This window comes from Moschus berezovskii, chromosome 9, assembly GCF_049115385.1.
Source record: "Moschus berezovskii isolate FMDL1 chromosome 9, NW_MosBer_1.0, whole genome shotgun sequence".
Classification (NCBI taxonomy): Eukaryota; Metazoa; Chordata; class Mammalia; order Artiodactyla; family Moschidae; genus Moschus; species Moschus berezovskii.
Genome location: NC_142468.1, coordinates 21,448,781 through 21,466,404, shown reverse-complemented (window position 1 = coordinate 21,466,404; position 17,624 = coordinate 21,448,781). Strand labels below are relative to the sequence as shown.

Genomic DNA, 17,624 nt, shown 5'->3' with positions numbered 1-17,624 from the left:
GTATTTTCATAACTAATGAAAATATACTTTGAATCTGTATATGTCTTCAGTAGTAAGGTCATTTTAACAGTATTAATTTTTCCAAGAACAAGGTATAGCTTTCCATTTGTTTGTAATGTGTTCAGTTTCTTTTGTCAGTTTCTTACAGTTTTATGAGTACAGTCATTTTCTCTCAGATTTATTCCTAGGTATTTCATTCTTTTGATACGATTGTAAATGGGATTCTTTTTTTCCTGATAGTTTGTTGTTAGTGTACTGAAATGCAACAAATTTCTGTATATTAATTTTATATTATACAACTTTATAATATAAACTACACCTATAGTTTAAACAACTATAAGCTACTTTAATAAATAATATATACTGTATTCATTGATGAGTTTCAGTAGCTTTCCAGTGTTATCTTTAGGATTTTCTATGTATAGTATCATGTCATCTGTGAACAATGACAACTTTACATCTTCCTTTCAATTTGGATTCCTTTTGTTTCTATTTCTTGTCTCATTGCTCTGACTAGGGCTTCCGATACTATGTTGAGTAAAAGTGGTGATGGTGGGCACCCTTGTCCTGTTCCTGATCTTCAAGCCTCTTCAAGTCTGGTTGAGATCAGCTGACAATGAGCTGGTTCCTGGTGCTCTGCTCAGTGCACAGACCTTCTAGGATATATCTCCCAGATTACTACAGTCTCTTAGGCTCTGTTAGTTTTCAAAGTGGTTGGGGATCATCTCTCTGGTGCAGGTCCTAAAAGTTGAAGTTCAGTTCAGTTCAGTTCAGTTGCTCAGTCGTGTCCGACTCTCCGCGACCCCATGAATCACATCACGCCAGGCCTCCCTATCCATAAAGCCCTTTGCTCCTCAGAGAGGAGCTTCGGGTTTTGAACTTTCTCTGGGTTGTATGCCACTGTGCTGGGGGTGTGGTTTATGGCAAGATTGTATCCCAGCCTCCTACCCAGTTTGATGCAGTTCCTTCTGTTTGCCTGATATGTAGTCATCACTCAGCCAGGCTTTAGTTTTTGAAAGATATTGTTCTATACGTAGCTGTAGACTCAGTGTGTCTGTGAGATCAAGATTTTTCTATATTGTCATCTTGAACCAGAACCCTCCTTTTTTGTGTTGTTTCTTTCCTTGTTTTTGGCTATTTTCTAGATAGTTCTGATTACCTTCGATATCTCGGTTATTTCTGTAGGTCTTAGAGTAAAAGCAAAAATTAGAGAACCCGCTATAGTAGTAGTGGTAGTATCAGATCAGTTCAGTTCAGTCGCTCAGTCGTGTCTGACTCTCTGCGACCCCATGAATCACAGCACGCCAGGCCTCCTGTCCATCACCAACTCCCGGAGTTCACTCAAACTCATGTCCATCGAGTTGGTGATGCCATCCAGCCATCTCATTCTCTGTCGTCCCCTTCTCCTCCCGCCCTCAATCCTTCCAGCATCAGAGTCTTTTCCAGTGAGTCAACTCGTCGCATGAGGTGGCCAAAGTATTGGAGTTTCAGCTTTAGCATCAGTCCTTCCAATGAACACCCAGGATTGATCTCCTTTATTTTCTGTATTTTGATGCTTTGACATCTGGGGCCTTGCTGACCCTGAAGGGACTACTCCTCCGGAGGTTAGTACATTTTTAGAGATAATAAACAACTCTCTCATGAGCACAGGTTTCAAATACAAAGTAGCCAAGCCAGAGCTCACATTCCAAGGATCTCTTTTACTGAGCTCTCACACTTAAGGCCATTTATCCACATGCCCTCATCTCCCCAAGGCTAGGTACCAGACAACTAGTAGGGACAGTCCCTATGCTACAGAGACCATTGACATTATTCAAATGAATCCATCCTAAGCCTGCTTACCTGGCCTGGTCAGTTCCTTCTCACAGAAACCACAATAAAGGCTCTCGCCCACAGTTCCTCCCTCTCCCTCTGCCCTACAACCAGCATCAGCGCTTCCCTGTGTGGCCCCCAAGACAGTGTCCTCTTTTCTTGGCAACTGTAATAAACTAACTTTTCAATGTCAGTTGTCTCCTGACCTTTTGCCCCTACTATACCTCTCGCATTCTATTAATACACAAGTCGGAGAAAGCTACCCATATTTAAAACAGGTAGGAGAAAACTACCAATTCTTCTTATTCCCCATCTTTTTATCTGCACCTGAAGAGATGCTATTTTGTAGGTGTGTTTGACTAGTCGTTACAAATAATTTTTATACATAATTTTTCCAATAAGTTATTTTCCTACATAGATTATTTTCCTTTCAAACTCAAAAGGCAGGGGCAATGTGGTGGAGTATGTGGTAGAAAATGTTCTGGTTCTGGTTTCAAATATTGGCTGGTTAGGTTTTAACATTAATAACATTAACTAGAGACATTTAACTTCACATCTCCAAAGTTTGATCTTTCTATCTTTAACATGGGGTAATAATTTTAACCTAACAAGATTTCTTAAGCATGAAATAACTTCCATAAAGTATCTAGTGAGTTCTTACTATTGCTCTAAGTTTTATGTGAATCCTTGAATTTGGATGGTGTCCTGGCTATCAGGGCTTCCCTGATGTCTCAGATGGTAAAGATCCCACCTGCAATGCGGGAGACCTGGGTTCGACCCATGGCTTGGGAAGATCCCCTGTAGGAAGGCATGGCAACCCAGTCCAGTATTCTTGCCTGGGAAATCCCCACGGACAGAGGAGTCTGGTGGGCTGCAGTCCATGGGGTTGCAAAAAGTCGGACATGACTAAGAGATTAAGCACAGCACCTGGCTATGATGGCTGCTTCATTAAGTCTGACAATGGTCACTCTTCAACTCATTTCCAAAATTACAGTAGGGGAAATTTTCATTGGACTTTCCCTGCCTTCTCTTTCTTGGAGGATGTGAAATTTTTAAAAAAGCCATTCCTAGAAAATGTGTCAGTTTGGAACTCCAAGGGATCAACATTTGGGAACTTTCTTCTCTCATTTTCACTCTTAAAAGTCTATTTCAACCTGCAGTGGTCTTTAAGAGTGGTCCTCAAACTATAGTGTATAGTTTAGTTTTTGTAAAAAACCAAACCATATAGGACCTCATGCTTTTGCAAATAAAGTTTTACAGGAACACAGTCACATTCTTTTGCTTATATATTGTCTATGGTTTGCTTTCATACCCCAGACTGCAAAGATGCAAGGCCTGCAAGCCTAAAAGATTTACTATCTCATCCTTTGAGAAAACCTTTGCTGACCCCTGGTCTTTGCTGTTTGAAGCTTGGCTTTTTTCTGTGTGGATTAAAAATGACTACACATTCTTTGCACTGTTCTCATCAAGAGGTGGAGTTTAGGGGGACTTCCCTGGTGGTCGAGTGGTTAAGACATCACACTTCCACTGCAGGGCATTCCAGTTCCATCCCTGGTTGGGGAACTAAGATCCCACATGCCTCATGGAACAACCAAAAAATGGGGCTGGGGGTGGGGAAGTACCTGTGACATATTTTTTTTAAACAAAGAGGTGGAGTTTAGGTCCCATCCTGCAATGACTCTAAGTTTGGCCCTGGCCTGGTCTGGCCAATAAGACATCAGCAAGTGTGACAAGGACAAAGGCTTGACTAGTGCTTTCCACATTGGGACTTGCCTTCTTAGAACAATTCCCTGAGAACACCCCCTCCGCATGCAATAAAAGTCCAGTCTGGTCTGCTGGGAGATGAGAGGCCGTTAGGACAAAAACCAAGGCACTCTAGTCTACAGTTAGCATTAAGCGCCAGTAAGGAGAGAGGCCACCTTGGACTACTTACCCCTCCTCTGTCATCAGATGAATGCAGTTCCGTGGGACTCTAGGTGGTACCAGAAAGTGAAAGTGAAGTCACTCAGTCGTGTCCAACTCTTTGCGACCCTGTGACTGTAGACCACCAGGCTCCTCCGTCCATGGGATTCTCCAAGCAAGAATACTGGAGTGGGTTGCCATTTCCTTCTCCTACCAGAAGAAACAGTCAACTCACAGAATCTTTTTAAATTAAAAAAAATTTGAGCCATTAAGTTTTGCCATGGTTTGTTATGTAATTGCTAACTTACATGCTTTCTTTGCCCATCAAGGTAGAAAATGGCCATTCTGTACACATTACTGTTAGAGACTAGCACTTTGACTCCTGGTCTGGACTTTGCTTGAGTCATATGGCACAGCAATGATAACTTTTCATATCAGAGTATGCAACGTAACTTAGGCAAAAGGTCAATATTCAGTTCTGACAACGCCTTTCACATTCTGTGGCACAAACCCTTTTCTGTCTTCTATGTATCTTATGAGGTTTTGGGAGATGGAAGGGATACAAGTCAGATAGCAAATGTTGGTAACTGCTTTCAAACTTTGCATGAAATGAACGGTACTACTATTGCTGCTGTTGCAGAACATTTAATGTAATGCAGTCAATTCTTTATTACCTATAACGGAAGGGTGTACTAGTGTGGTTGAACCAAATTCAATTAAAATATAATAAACTTTAATTTCCTGGAGTGATGGAAGAGAAGTAGACTCCTTAATGGCTTGAAGGAAATTCCCAGGTCTGGCACTGATTACCTATGTATCTTGAGCAAGTTATTAATTTCTTTAGGCCTTCAGTTACCTTATCTATAAAAATAAATTATCGATATTGCCTTGCATAGTTATGAGAATTCGTTGGCATTTAAGTTACTGAAAAGGATGGCCCAGTGTAGTGCCTGGAACCATGGAGAGTAGAGACAACATATTATGGTTATGTACGTAGGTTCTGAAGCTAAACTGCCTGGGTTTAAATCCCAGCTCTGGCACTTAATAGCTGTGTAATTTAGCAAATTAAGCTCTCAATGTCTTTGCTTATCTCATCTGTAAAATGAGGACAACAGCAGCAGTTTAGAGTTGTCCTGAGGCTTAAATAAACACATGTAAGTGACTTGGCACAATAGCTGAAATAAGATTGATTGAAATAAACTGAAAAGAGTTTAGTAATTGTTAGCCAACTATTATTAGCAGTACATGATTGAGCCCTTATCCTTATCTCCTCATCTTCTATGTCAAAGCTAGGCCTCAAACCGATCATTTAGAATTCTTGGTTTTCTCATTTTATTGCTCTGTCAGAGTGTTATCCCATGAAGTTGATGGTTAAATAAGGAGACATTTATTCAACAATCCCCAAAATAAGGTGGAAAAAAAAAAGATTATTAAGATTTATTGACAAATGCAACAAGTTTTTGTTGAATGCCAATACTAAGTTAGGCACAGTCAGATACACTATTATCTTATGTGCTGTATCTGGCATAAAATAGCAGAGCTTAGGAGAGATTATTATCTATTTTGATGGCATCATTAACATGTTTAATTTGTAATGGTATTCCTTAGAAAAAAAGTGGTTTAATGTCCATATATCTTCCAAGTTGCTACAAGGCATCTGTTGGATCTGAGAAACTGACTGCTGTTTAGATCCAGGCATGCAATATGACATTAGGATCAAAATAGAAAGGAAGGAAAATAAAATAAGGTTCAAAAGAAAACAATCTCATGAAGACTAACATGGGACTTCCCTGATGGTCCAGTGGTTAGGAATCTGCCTGCCAATGCAGAGGACACGAGTTCAATCCCTGGTGCAGGAAGATTCCACATACCAGTAAGGCAACTAAGCCCATGCCCTAGAGCCCGTGCTCCACAACCAGAGAAGCCACCAGAACAAGAGAAGCCACCTCAACGAGGAGCCCTCACACTGCAACTCGAGAGTAGCCCCCACAAAAGATGTGCACACAGCAATGAGGACCCAGTGCACTCGAAAATAAAAAAATAAAAAATTCAGAAGATTAACATGTTTTGGGGGTACAACATACCTTTACTTTACACAATAAAAACAATGTTCAACATAAAAAACAGTAATAAGAAACTCATATTCAAATCAGCACTGCAGATACAGAATTAAAAGGGGAACTAGGATCCCACATGGCCGGTGCAACGAACCCTGAGTGCCCCAACTACTGAACCCACGCACAGCAACTACTGAGCAACAGTGCCACAACTAGAGAAAGAAGCCTGCACAAAAGACCTGGCATGCTCCAAGGAAGATCCCAAGTGATGCAACCAAGACCCAAGGCAGCCGAATAACTAAGCAAAAGTTTTAAAACCACATTCCATTTATTAAGAAAAAAATGGGATTCAATTTTATGATTCCATTTGCAAATCTCAAAACAGAAAGAAGGATCATATTTTCCTGACTGGTCAATCAATTTAATGATTACAGGAAATACAAAGTTCTTTTGTAAATGACTCTGCTCATGACTGACTTGCATTTGAAAAATGCACGTCAGCTCTCTCCCTCTCCCATTTATCACCCTGCAAAAGAAAGGAAAACATTTAGAAACAGGACCTAATGTTCGCGATGATTTGATTCCTTAGATAGAGCAATGCTTGCTTATACCATAGGTTATTACACGATCATCAAGTGTGTCAGGTAAGCAGATTAAGTGCTTTGGAATCTCTCTACAAGTATCTACATCAGCAAAAGAATATGGCTGTTAAGAACTTTGTTCTGATCAGAATTCCTTACGAGACAGCAAAAGAGACACGGATGTATAGAACAGTCTTCGGGACTCTGTGGGAGAGGGTGAGGGTGGGATGATTTGGGAGAATGGCATTGAAACACGTATGTTGTCATATGTGAAACGAATCACTAGTTCAGGGTCGATGCATGTTATAGGATGCTCGGGGCTGGTGTGTGGGGATGACCCACAGGGAGGATAAAGGGAGGAGAGAGGTGGGAGGGGGGTTCAGGAGGGGGAACTTATGTAAACCCGGGGCAAATTCAGGTCAATATATGGCAAAACCAACCAATATAATATTGTAAAATAATTTGCCTCCAATAAAAAATAAATTAATTACTTAAAAAAAATACTTGCTTTTGTCTTCCTTTGATTACAATTGCCTTTTTGGATGTGAGTGTTGGTCTCAAAAAGATGTGTAGATAAAAAAGAAACAGCAAACGGGCTTACCACAGGAGAGCAACCAACTGTAACCCTATTATATAATAGGTGAGAGTATTCTTGCCCGGAGAATCCCACGGATAGAGGTGCCTGGTGGGCTACAGTCCACAGGGTCGCAAAGAACTGGACATGACTTAAGAGACTCAGCATGCAGGCACAGAGAGCTTTACGGGGCTTCCCAGGTGGCACTAGTAGTAAAGAGCCTGCCTGAGAACGCAGGGGACATAAGAGATGCGGGTTCGATCCCTGGGTCAGAATGATCTCCCGGAGGAGGGCATGGCAACCCACTCCAGCACTCTTACCTGAAGAATCCCATGGACAGAGGCTACAGTCCATAGGATCACAAAGAGCTGGACATGACTGAAGTGACTTAGCACGCACCCATAAGAGCTTCACAATTCGAATGTACTGCTTCTAGGTGAAATTAGAAAAATACTTGACATCAAGATCACCAACAGGGACTTCCCTGGTGGTCTAGTGGCTAAGAGTCCTCTCTTCAAATGCAGAGGACCCAGGTTCAATCCCTGATTGGGAAACTTGATCCCATATGCCCCAACTAAGACCTGGCACAGTCAAATAAATAAGTAAAAATATTTTTAAAAAAATCACCAGCAAATACTCCCTCCCTTTCAGATGATAAGTCATTTCAGCTTAGAGTGACCCTATTTAATTTATATTTGTACCTGCAGCACCTAGCACACAGTGCATGCTCAGTTGTGTTAGACTCTTTGTAACCTTATGGATTATGACCCCCAGTAGATTGCGGCCTGCCAGGCTCCTCTGTCCATGGGATTTTTCAGGCAAGGATACTGGAGTGGTGGTGCTATTTTCTCCTCCAAAGGATATTCCCAACCCAAGGATCAAATTAGAGTCTCCTGTGTCTCCTGCATTGGCAGGCAAATTCCTTACCACTGAGCCACCTGGGAAGCCCAGGAGGTCTATATGCTGCTGCTGCTGCTGCTGCTGCTGCTAAGTCACTTCAGTCGTGTCCGACTCTGTGTGACCCCATAGACGGAAGCCCACCAGGCTCCCCCCTCCCTGGGATTCTCCAGGCAAGAACACTGGAGTGGGTTGCCATTTCCTTCTCCAAAGGAGGTCTATATACTGGCTCAGTAATAAATGATTTACAATATTATGTGCAATTTAAAGACAAAAATATACACAAGCACAAATCTACCACTATAATAAAATGTCATGGTATTTTCAACAGCTGTGCATTTCTGTGCATGATTCCGCTTGACTTAAGAGGTTCCCAGATCACTTTCTATAACTTGTATTTCCAACTAAGTCTTGGGAATCATAACATAACATTCCAGCACCTTGAGACTTTGCCTGCTTTAATGACATTTGCTGAATTGTCTAGCTGTTTTAAAAGTTATTTTTAATCTTCCTTTGTAAGGAGAGTTTTTATATTCTCTTATAGTATTCATTAATGTGATATAGTATCATTTAAGGAAACAGTGGTCACAAGGTGCAAAGTCAAAATGACCACTAAAAACGGTCCCTTAAATTAGCTAGCATCTATTCAGTATTTGCTAGGTTGTTGCCTGGAGAATCCCAGGGACGGGGGAGCCTGGTGGGCTGCCGTCTATGGGGTCAGAGTCGGACACGACTGAAGTGACTTAGCAGCAGCAGCAGCAGGCCCCTTAAACGGAGAAGGAAATGGTAACCCACTCGTGTTCTTGCCTGGAGAATCCCACGGACGGAGAGGCCTGGTGGGCTGCAGTCTACAGGGTTGCAAAGTCGGACACGACTAAGCAACTAACACAGGCCCCTTAAGAACCTTCATGTATTGAATTATCTAGTCCTTCCTGTGTCTCTAGGAGGTGGGCTTAATTGTTAACCACATTCTGCCAACAAGGAGTCCCAAACACAGAGGTTAAGTGACCTGTCCAAGTGATAAAGCCAGTAGTTGGTTGAGCTGGGAATTTGAGTCTTGGGTGGAGGGCTAGCAGAACAGAGGGTGAGGGACTTCCCTGTGACTCAGTGGGCATGACTCCACGATCCCAATGCAGGGAGCCTGGATTCGATCCCTGGTCCAGGAACTAGATCCCAAAGGCCACAACTGAGTTCGCAGGCTCTAAGACCTGGCGCAGCCAAATAAAGAATGGAAGGTGGCTGAAGGTGACTCACTAGATGGCAGTGCCCCCTGGGTCTGTCTCTCCCTTCCTTCTTGCTCTCTAGTGCTATGGGCCATCTTGAGGTCTGGGAGTTTACCTTTTCCACCCCTTCTATGAGCTACTCCATACCCTCCAAGAAATTCACTCCCACTTTTGAAAATTTTGCTTGTCACCAAGAATCAGTGTCTGTACTTAAAGAGCCCCGAGTCACCCAACAAGTTGACATACAGCTCACACAGAAACATAAGGCCGACTTCCTGCCCTCCAGCTGCTTACATATATCTCAGAAAAGCCATGGTAATAACTGAATCCTCTGCCCTCCTATGCAGGTTCTAAGTGAAAGAGAGCCAGACCTATGTAGGCTAGATCAGTGGAGAAAAAGGCTTCATGGAGGGCCCAGCATGGGATCTTTGGGGAGAGTCACTGTCATGAACACCTTTTCATCATCTGCCCATCCCACAATCCCTTCTTCAAACACTGTCCCTCTCAGAACGGTTGATCCTGATGCACATGGTAGGCACTCATTTGTTGAATGAAGGAAAAACACCCCATCTGTCCAAAGATAAATTTCGACTAAAATAGATTGGTACATGAACTCTACTCTCCCACATAGTTGAGAACCTTATGTTGTTTCATTTTTAAAAATTGCTTATTTACACAACAAAAACGATGTTCAGTGTTAAAAACAAACCATACTTCTCTAGTTTTGAACTATTGGTTGCAGAAGAACTCATCTGATTCAATTTGATACTAGGTCTGTCAACTCCAAATTGGCACTTGCCATCTGCCTCTGTAAGGATTAAATCATGAGCTTCTGCAGGAGATCAGCATCCTTTTTAGGCTCCTCTACTAATTTTCAACACCCTTGAAAGAAGTTCAAGGTGGAGACAGCAATGAGGAACTGTGCTCTGGGAAAACTCAGCAGAACAGGTCTTCAGATAGTTAGGTATTTTCAGGAGCTGATTTTATGAGCCCAATTCCTGTATCTCCTCATATCTAGAAAAACACTAAATCCTTCATGGTAACAGCTGCTCCTCGTGACTAGCAGAAAGCTTTTACAAAAAAAAAAAAAAAATGTGCTTGATTGCATGTACTCCCCCTTCACCAAAAATCACATACTCTGAACTTCCCCCTGCCTCTTTGGAGCAGTTCTCGGTTACCTTAAATGCTGTCTCCTGGACTATAGTCCTCATTTTGCCACAAATGAAACTTAACTCCCAACTCTCACATTGTATTTTTTTTTAAGAGGGCAGTTCTTTCTCAGGTTATTCTGTGCAATCTCCCAATCAGGCATGAGGCTTGCAATAATACCCTTCAGCTGTCAATCAGTTCTCTGATCTTTATTCAAGGCCCAAAGAAAGAAGATGAAGCGAGATAAAAAGGATAGCTTTGCTTATGTTCACATAGTGGATACATTCAGGACAGAAAGGGCACTTCTGCAACAGACTCTTTGATCTGGGTTGTTAGTTTACCTCTCTGAGCCCTAATTTTCTCATCTTTAAGACAGATTCATTCTAGAATCTTTTAGTTCCAATGTCCTATGATTCAGTTTCAATAGATGCACACAGACATGCTCATACATTTTGCTGGAAGTTGGTCAGTCCCTAACAAATCAACAGCCAAAAAATGCTCCACTTCTTATTTCACATCTATATTTGAGGTATAAGCTAATGGAGGGCTGGGCTCCAAACAGGCCTGGGTGAAATTATTTTGGGCTGGAGCAATGCCTGCATGTAATAATTTAAATAGAGTCTAGGTTTAAATGCCATAGCTTTTTTTTTTCCCTGACACTGCACAGTGGAATCACCTGATGAACTGTTTTACTGCTGCCCTGTTCCCACCCTTAGAGATTCTGCTTAATTGATCTAGGTGCAGCCTGGACGTGAGAATTTTTATCAGCTCTCCAGGTAATTCTAACCTGAGAAAAAGGCGACTACTGGCATATAGCAGTGATTCTCAAACTTCAGTGTGCATCAGTTACCTGGAAGGATTATTAAAACTTATTTCTGGGTGCCCTACTAAATTTCTGACTCCTTGGTTGGAGCCCAACAATTTGCTTTTCTAGCAAATTCCTAGGTAATGCTGAAGCTTTTGTCCAGAAACCTCACTTTGAGAACCACTGCCAGCAAGGAAGTATCATTGGTGGTGGCACCTGAAGTCCTGAGTTTAAATCCTGATTCTATTACCACCTATGCCATCTTAGGAAGCAACTTATTCTCTTTTCTTTACTGTCTTTTTAACAACACCTAGACCTCAGAGTCCTGAGGCATCAACAGTGTTACCCATCAGGGTTTAGTTCAGCACCTGGCACAGAATGCAGTTAACTGGTATTCATCTCCTTTTTCTGTTACACATGGCTAGATGGCATGAATAAGTTAATAGCATTGGTTAAAATCTGGCAGGAAAAGATAAGAGAATTAAAGTAAACAATGTCTCACTAGAGCTATATATATAACATAGGATGATAAATGTAGAGAAGTGTTTTAAGTAAATGTCTTGAAAGATACTTTCAATCTTTAAAACTTTGAACATTTGAACACAGTAATTTAGGTGTGAGGAATATTAGATAACTGATAAAGTAAAAGAAATGTTAGATTTGATCTACAAAGAGCATGAATGTTTTAATGACCTACAATGGACTCCAATACTCCACTTATAATTTAATTATCTAGAAAATCAGAAGAATATAATTTAAGTAGCATACCTGCCTAAACCTTCTAATATACTGATCCTTATTTCTGAATTAATTAGACTGCCTCTGATCTTAGCTGTGACTCGTGGGCTCTAGCATACTTTGGGCTCAGTAGTTGCGGTGTAGGCTTAGTTGCCTTGAGGCATGAGGGACCTTAGTCCCCAGACCAGGGATCAAACCTGCATCCCCTGAATTGGAAGGTGGATTCTTGACCACTGGACAACCAGAGAAGTCCCTACTGACTTTTAAATACAATTCCAGAGAAAACCTGAATTATTAAAGTGTATCAGAATCCCTATTATCAAAGCAAAACTTCTCCCAATGATGTGATAGGTGTTTTTATTTACATATACCAACACACAAAAGATGAAATAGCTTTCCATCCTGCTTGCCACTTGCTTCCTGTTGTATGTCTCAAGGTCCTCTCAGGAGTTAATGTTGAGAGGAATCCTGGGAGGAAAGCAGGCCCACTGCAGAAGCTGCGTACATTCCTCCTGATACAGGAAGGGCACCCGAGGTTGCGCCTCCACAGGGGGCTGGTTGAGGGGAGAACTGGAATACTGTGAGGGTTTCTCCATGGAATCTATGAATGCAGTTGTCAACTTAAGCTGAGTCTCAGAGGTATTCAACTGTTCAGGTCTGAAGGCAGAAATCCTCAGGATCGTTTATAGAAAGTTCCTTCTTCTACCAATAGGTGACCCAGAGGCAAAGTCTTAACTGTTGAGATTTTTAGTTTTAAAAGCCTTCTCTTTCCACTCTGGCCTGATGCCATCAACAGCTTTCTTTTTCTGAATTCCTTAAAAAAAAAGTGCACGTCTTTGTTGCTGCATCATATCCTGAATAGTGCCATTTCTTTTATTATTGTTCTCAACTATTACTTAACCTTATGATATACTTTTAACTTCTCATCTATTTATGAATTCTCTTAACTAGACTGTGAACTCAAGGGTCCTTAACTTGACCTCTTCCTCCACAGAACTTTCTCAAGTGCCTCAATTCTCAGTAACCATCCCTTTTGTTGTTTGCAATATAAATTTGACCCTAACTTGCATTCCCTGCCTATGGAGGTAACTGTATACTATTTTATGTGTAAAGGTGTTCTCTTCCCAAATGGAACAATAACAACAACAAAAAAACCCTTCAGGATGATGGCTGTGTATTTTGCTTCTTTGTAAAAGTCTTAACAAACCTGATGCCCAATAGATATTTGTAAAATTCTTAGGATTATCCATGCTAAAAATTGGACACAACTGACTTCTTGAGTCCTGAGAGAAAGTTTTCATACTCTTGCTGCTAAGATTATGTAAAGCCTATAGCCTACCAAGTATACGTAGAGGAAGGAAATGATTTTCTTTAAGCCAGAAAATTAGCCTTGGTACAGTTCTCATGAGTGCTTTAAAATCAACCTTCAATACCACAAGAACAGGAGGGTTCCCACCTCATTAGTGCCCTTGGTATTCCCTAACATCCATTCATCCATAAGTTTTCCCCGCAAAACATAAACCAAACTTCCAGAGCCCCTAAAACAAACAAAACTTTCTTCCCGTTCCTTGCAAAACAGTTCATTCATTAAAAGCTATAACCAAGGCTTAGAACCTTTCAAAAAAAGAAAAATCAGCAATCCAAACTGTTTCAACTTAACTGAATTGAAAGAGAGCCGATTTCATGCCCGTCCTGCAGGGGAGCAGTCCCTCTCTCAGAGTTTGCCTGTTAACAGAAACAGGAAGGACTGGTAGATGGCCTGAGTTTTTTCACTGGGTTGGTTTGGCCTCATAGCTCTGACTACAGTCATTCCAGCTGATCCTTTAACAGGACTCTAAGGTACCAAAAGAGTCACTAGAGTAGTCCAGAGACTAGTATGATTTCCGTTTACATCTCCCAAGTTTTTTAAAGACTTACTTGCGCAGAGCTGGATTTTGGCATTTTACCTCAGCTATCACCATATAGGTATTATGAAGAAGAAACACTGTTCTAAGATTTTTAATTAGTTGCTTTAGTTTTCGTTTTTTTAAATGACTCAGATTGCTATCCTCTTTTAAGCCTCACTCTATTACTCTAGACATACTGAATTTTTCTGTTGAAGACTATCACTTAATCCTCACAGCAAAAACCCAGAAACCGGAGCTGCTTTCCACTTCTTTAATTCTCCATCAGGCATCACTATTATACTATCATACATGAATATGTATGTGTATATATATGTGTGTGTGTGTGTATATATATATATATATATATGCTTTTTTTAAAAGGTAGAAATGTTCTTCTCATTCATCTTTGTTTGATACAAAGTAGGTGCCCAAGTAGGTAATTAATAGAAATTAAATAAAAGGCCACAAAAACTTCCCAAGGAAGATCATTAAAGAGAAAAATCCTCTTTTCCTCTTATTACAGCTGGCCTTTGATGCATGCCAGGTAAGAAAAAAAGGAATACTGCAGGGTGATGGGAAGACCGGACCTTTCCCATTTTTTTGGGTTGTAGCTGAACTTCTATTGGCAGTTCTAGTAAAATATATAACTCTTCGTTTGTTCTAGGCAAGTCCTTCTTTCAGGATTCCTTCAAACACTGCCTTTACTCTCCCATGAGAATATGAGGATTCAGAGATTTCAAAAAGCAAGATTCTGGTTGGGTAGCAGTCTCTTGAAATCATGAGCTGGCTATGTAGAGGGAAGGTTATGGAAGACTGGGAGAAGAGGGTGAGAGAAAAAGAGAAATGTATCTTCTTCTTTGGGAGCACAGGAAGAAAGCAAGTTTTTCAGAGTCGTTGCCGGTATCTCATGAAGGCCCAGGCTGCCACCACGGTGAGGGCAAACACTGGCAACAGCACCATAGTCACGGGAATACCACTTGGCTCCCCTTCACCTTGCGGTCCTATGGGCCCATTCTGCACCTGTAACTGGAAGGGAAAGAAAAATGTTAACTCTAGTGACAATGTGCGTTTACCACAACTGCAGTGTCCAAGCTGACACATTACCTGGGTCAGCAGTCTCTGTATCACTCAAGCTGTAAGCCTGAAGCACTACCAAACAGAAGGCGTCCTCTCTACCCTGAGTCGATACATCAATGTCACTGATTCTTTGGAAACAAAGGAAGTTTGATGGAAAGGCATTTAACCTTGCTGGGCTACTGACCTAAAGGGACCCAAGGGTAAGTCAGATAACCTCTTTCTATTTCTGCACTGTCTCCACCAAACTGTATGTATATTATACCAGGAAAATGAAGATATGAAATGAAGCCTACTGGATCCTATAGGACGCCTGGAAATTATTGGGCAAAGGCAGGGGTGTCCATCTTTCTAGAAATGTTTATCGAGAAAAGAGTTATCAGTAGTCAGCATGTAATAACAGCAGATCTGAACAATGGGACAGGCTCAATGCCGTTATTTAGAAATACTTTTCAATTCCTAAAAGGTACCTACTCCTTCTGAAGATGGGGTCCTGTCCTTCATCTCCCATTCTGTAATACTAGGCAAAGATAAAGGTGAAACTTATATGGAATGGAGGTAAAAGATTCAAAGGTAAATAAGTTAAAATATTTCAGATCCTAATGGTTATAATTTTCCATTGCCGAAACATTCCCTTTTTTTTTTAATTTTAATTTTTTTTTTTGAAACATTCCCTTTTGAGGCTGGTAATTTTTCTTCATTTCAGTCAATTTTGTAAAAGGTAGTCTTTCTTAACGTCAACTTTTTAAAAAAAATTTTTTTTAATTGAAGTACAGTTAATTTATAATGCTGTGTTAGTTTCAGCAAAGTGATTCAGTATATACATAAATACATTCTTTTTCAGATTCTTTTCCATCACAGGTTACTACAAGATACTGAATAGAGCTCCCTGGGTTATACAGAAGGTTCTTATTATTTATTTTATATATAACAGTGTATATATGTTAATCTGAAACTCCGAATTTGTCTCTTCCCCTGCCTCCACTATCCCTTTTGGTAACCCTAAATTTTTTCTATGTTTTTGAGTCTATTTCTGTTTCATAAATAAGTTCATTTGCATCATTTTTTTTTAGACTTCACATATAAGTGATATGATACAGTATTTGTTTTTCTCTGATTTATTTCACTAAATATGATAATCTCTAGGTCTATTCATGTTGTGGCAAATGGCAATATTTTATTCTTTATGGCTGAGTAATATTCCATTAACACATACAAACACACCTCATATCTTCTTTATCTAGTCATCTGTCACTGGACACTTAGGTTGCTTCTATGTCTTGGCTATCATAAACAGCACTGCTGTGAATGTTGGGAGCATGTATCTTTTCTAATTAGATCAACATTAACTGGTAATAGATAATTTAGTAACTGTGAAGCTATCTTGTTTTAGTTAGATTTAATCTCATTAGTCCATGAGACTGACTCCTCAATCTGAAAAACAAAACTGAAAAAACCACCTTTTCTATCTTATATCCGATCATCTATAGCTTTCATTCATTTCCTGATGAGATGTCCTGAGAGAACATGCTCAATAGAAAGACATGGCTTTTATAGGCCAATTCCTTGACCAGAACAATCTGTTTTGTTTGGAGTTATTTATGGATGTTTCCTTAAAAAATGAACTCACACGCCTTCAAAATTAACTGTAATCATATTAGAGTGTATGCCTATATTTGCTTGCATATCAATACTTTCTCCCATGCTTTAGAAACAAAGAAGGGCCAAGGAGAAGCAGCCGAATACTAATATGTCTCCTATCAACCTGGTTTTCTAATCCATCACACCCAGATTCTGCTTGCAATCCTGGCTGTTTTCTCAGGTATCTTTCATGCCTTGTGCCCTTTCCACTTCTTTCACTATCTCCTATTGAATTCTTCAGTCTCTGAAGCCTCACTCAGGAGTCAGTTTAAGAAGGAGCAATTTTAAAGACACAATGAACCTGTGTTATAAGCGCATTCCAAAGTCCTTCATGCTACAGGAGGATTATGTCCACTCAGGCTTTTCTTCTTATCATCCAAAGGATAAAACACTGGGAACTAAGAAGAGGATATAGGGATAGGTAGCTGTCTTGATCAAATTCTGAATCTCATTTCTTTTCTCCTGGAGCTCCCCTTTGAGCACTAGGGCTTTGGTCAAGAGGATCCCTAAGTTGATAAGAAAAGCATTCATGATGATGATAGGGAAAAGCACATAGTGGATATCAAAAAATCCACCACCTACCACTTAAGAGTTTCATAAATAAAAATGTTCAAGGGAAGACATATGTTTCCTCTCCTACTAAGAAGTAACATTGGCCTGGTTATATTTTTCCCGATTTATTTTAATTTGGTTGTCAAGCTTTATCTTTAGGGCACATTACCTTGAAGCTACCGGGTTGCAAATGTACTGTTATGAATTTCCTTTAATGATTAGGAGAAGTCTCAGAAGACCCTTGCCTATGACAGATAATCTCTTCAAAAGAATGAGAGGGAAAGGAAAAAGCCAAACACGCTACTGAAGATTACACCACATAATTAATTCACAACAATGTCACAAAAACCTGTGGCAGCAAATGACACCTACCCTGTGTTGCACTCTTAGGGACACAGCATAACCTGCGTTACGGAAGAGATCTACGGCATCCTGGTGCAGCAGGTTCTTTAGGTCTCGGCCGTTGACCTGTCAAAACCAGCGAGGAAAAGTAGTGAAAGATACAGAATGTGAACTCTCATAAGTCAAAAGATTTACTTACATGTGACCACAGATTTAAAAACAGAGACAATTCCAAGGGCTAGGAGAATGGGTAAAGTTACTTAGAACTCAGAGTAACTTTTTCATTTTCAAAGCTACTGGTCTTCCAGGTTACCACTCTATATCCTTTATATTTTTAATCCCTGGCATGGCTGGGCCAGCTTCGGCTCTAGAAATGTAACTCTAGGAAGCT

General features: G+C 40.5%; 1 protein-coding gene across 1 annotated transcript in view; it reads right to left on the bottom strand.

Annotated features, from left to right (window-relative positions):
• The window catches only part of SYNJ2BP (synaptojanin 2 binding protein), a 61,232-nt gene that overhangs the window by 9,117 nt on the left and 34,491 nt on the right, over positions 1–17,624 (bottom strand). The window contains exons 3-4 of the mRNA XM_088839496.1: positions 17,264–17,359; positions 3,746–14,650 (exon numbers count right to left, since the gene is read on the bottom strand). Of these exons, the coding sequence (XP_088695622.1) occupies positions 14,510–14,650; positions 17,264–17,359 (237 nt within the window). The 3' untranslated portion in view covers positions 3,746–14,509. The remainder of the gene's footprint in view (positions 1–3,745; positions 14,651–17,263; positions 17,360–17,624) is intronic.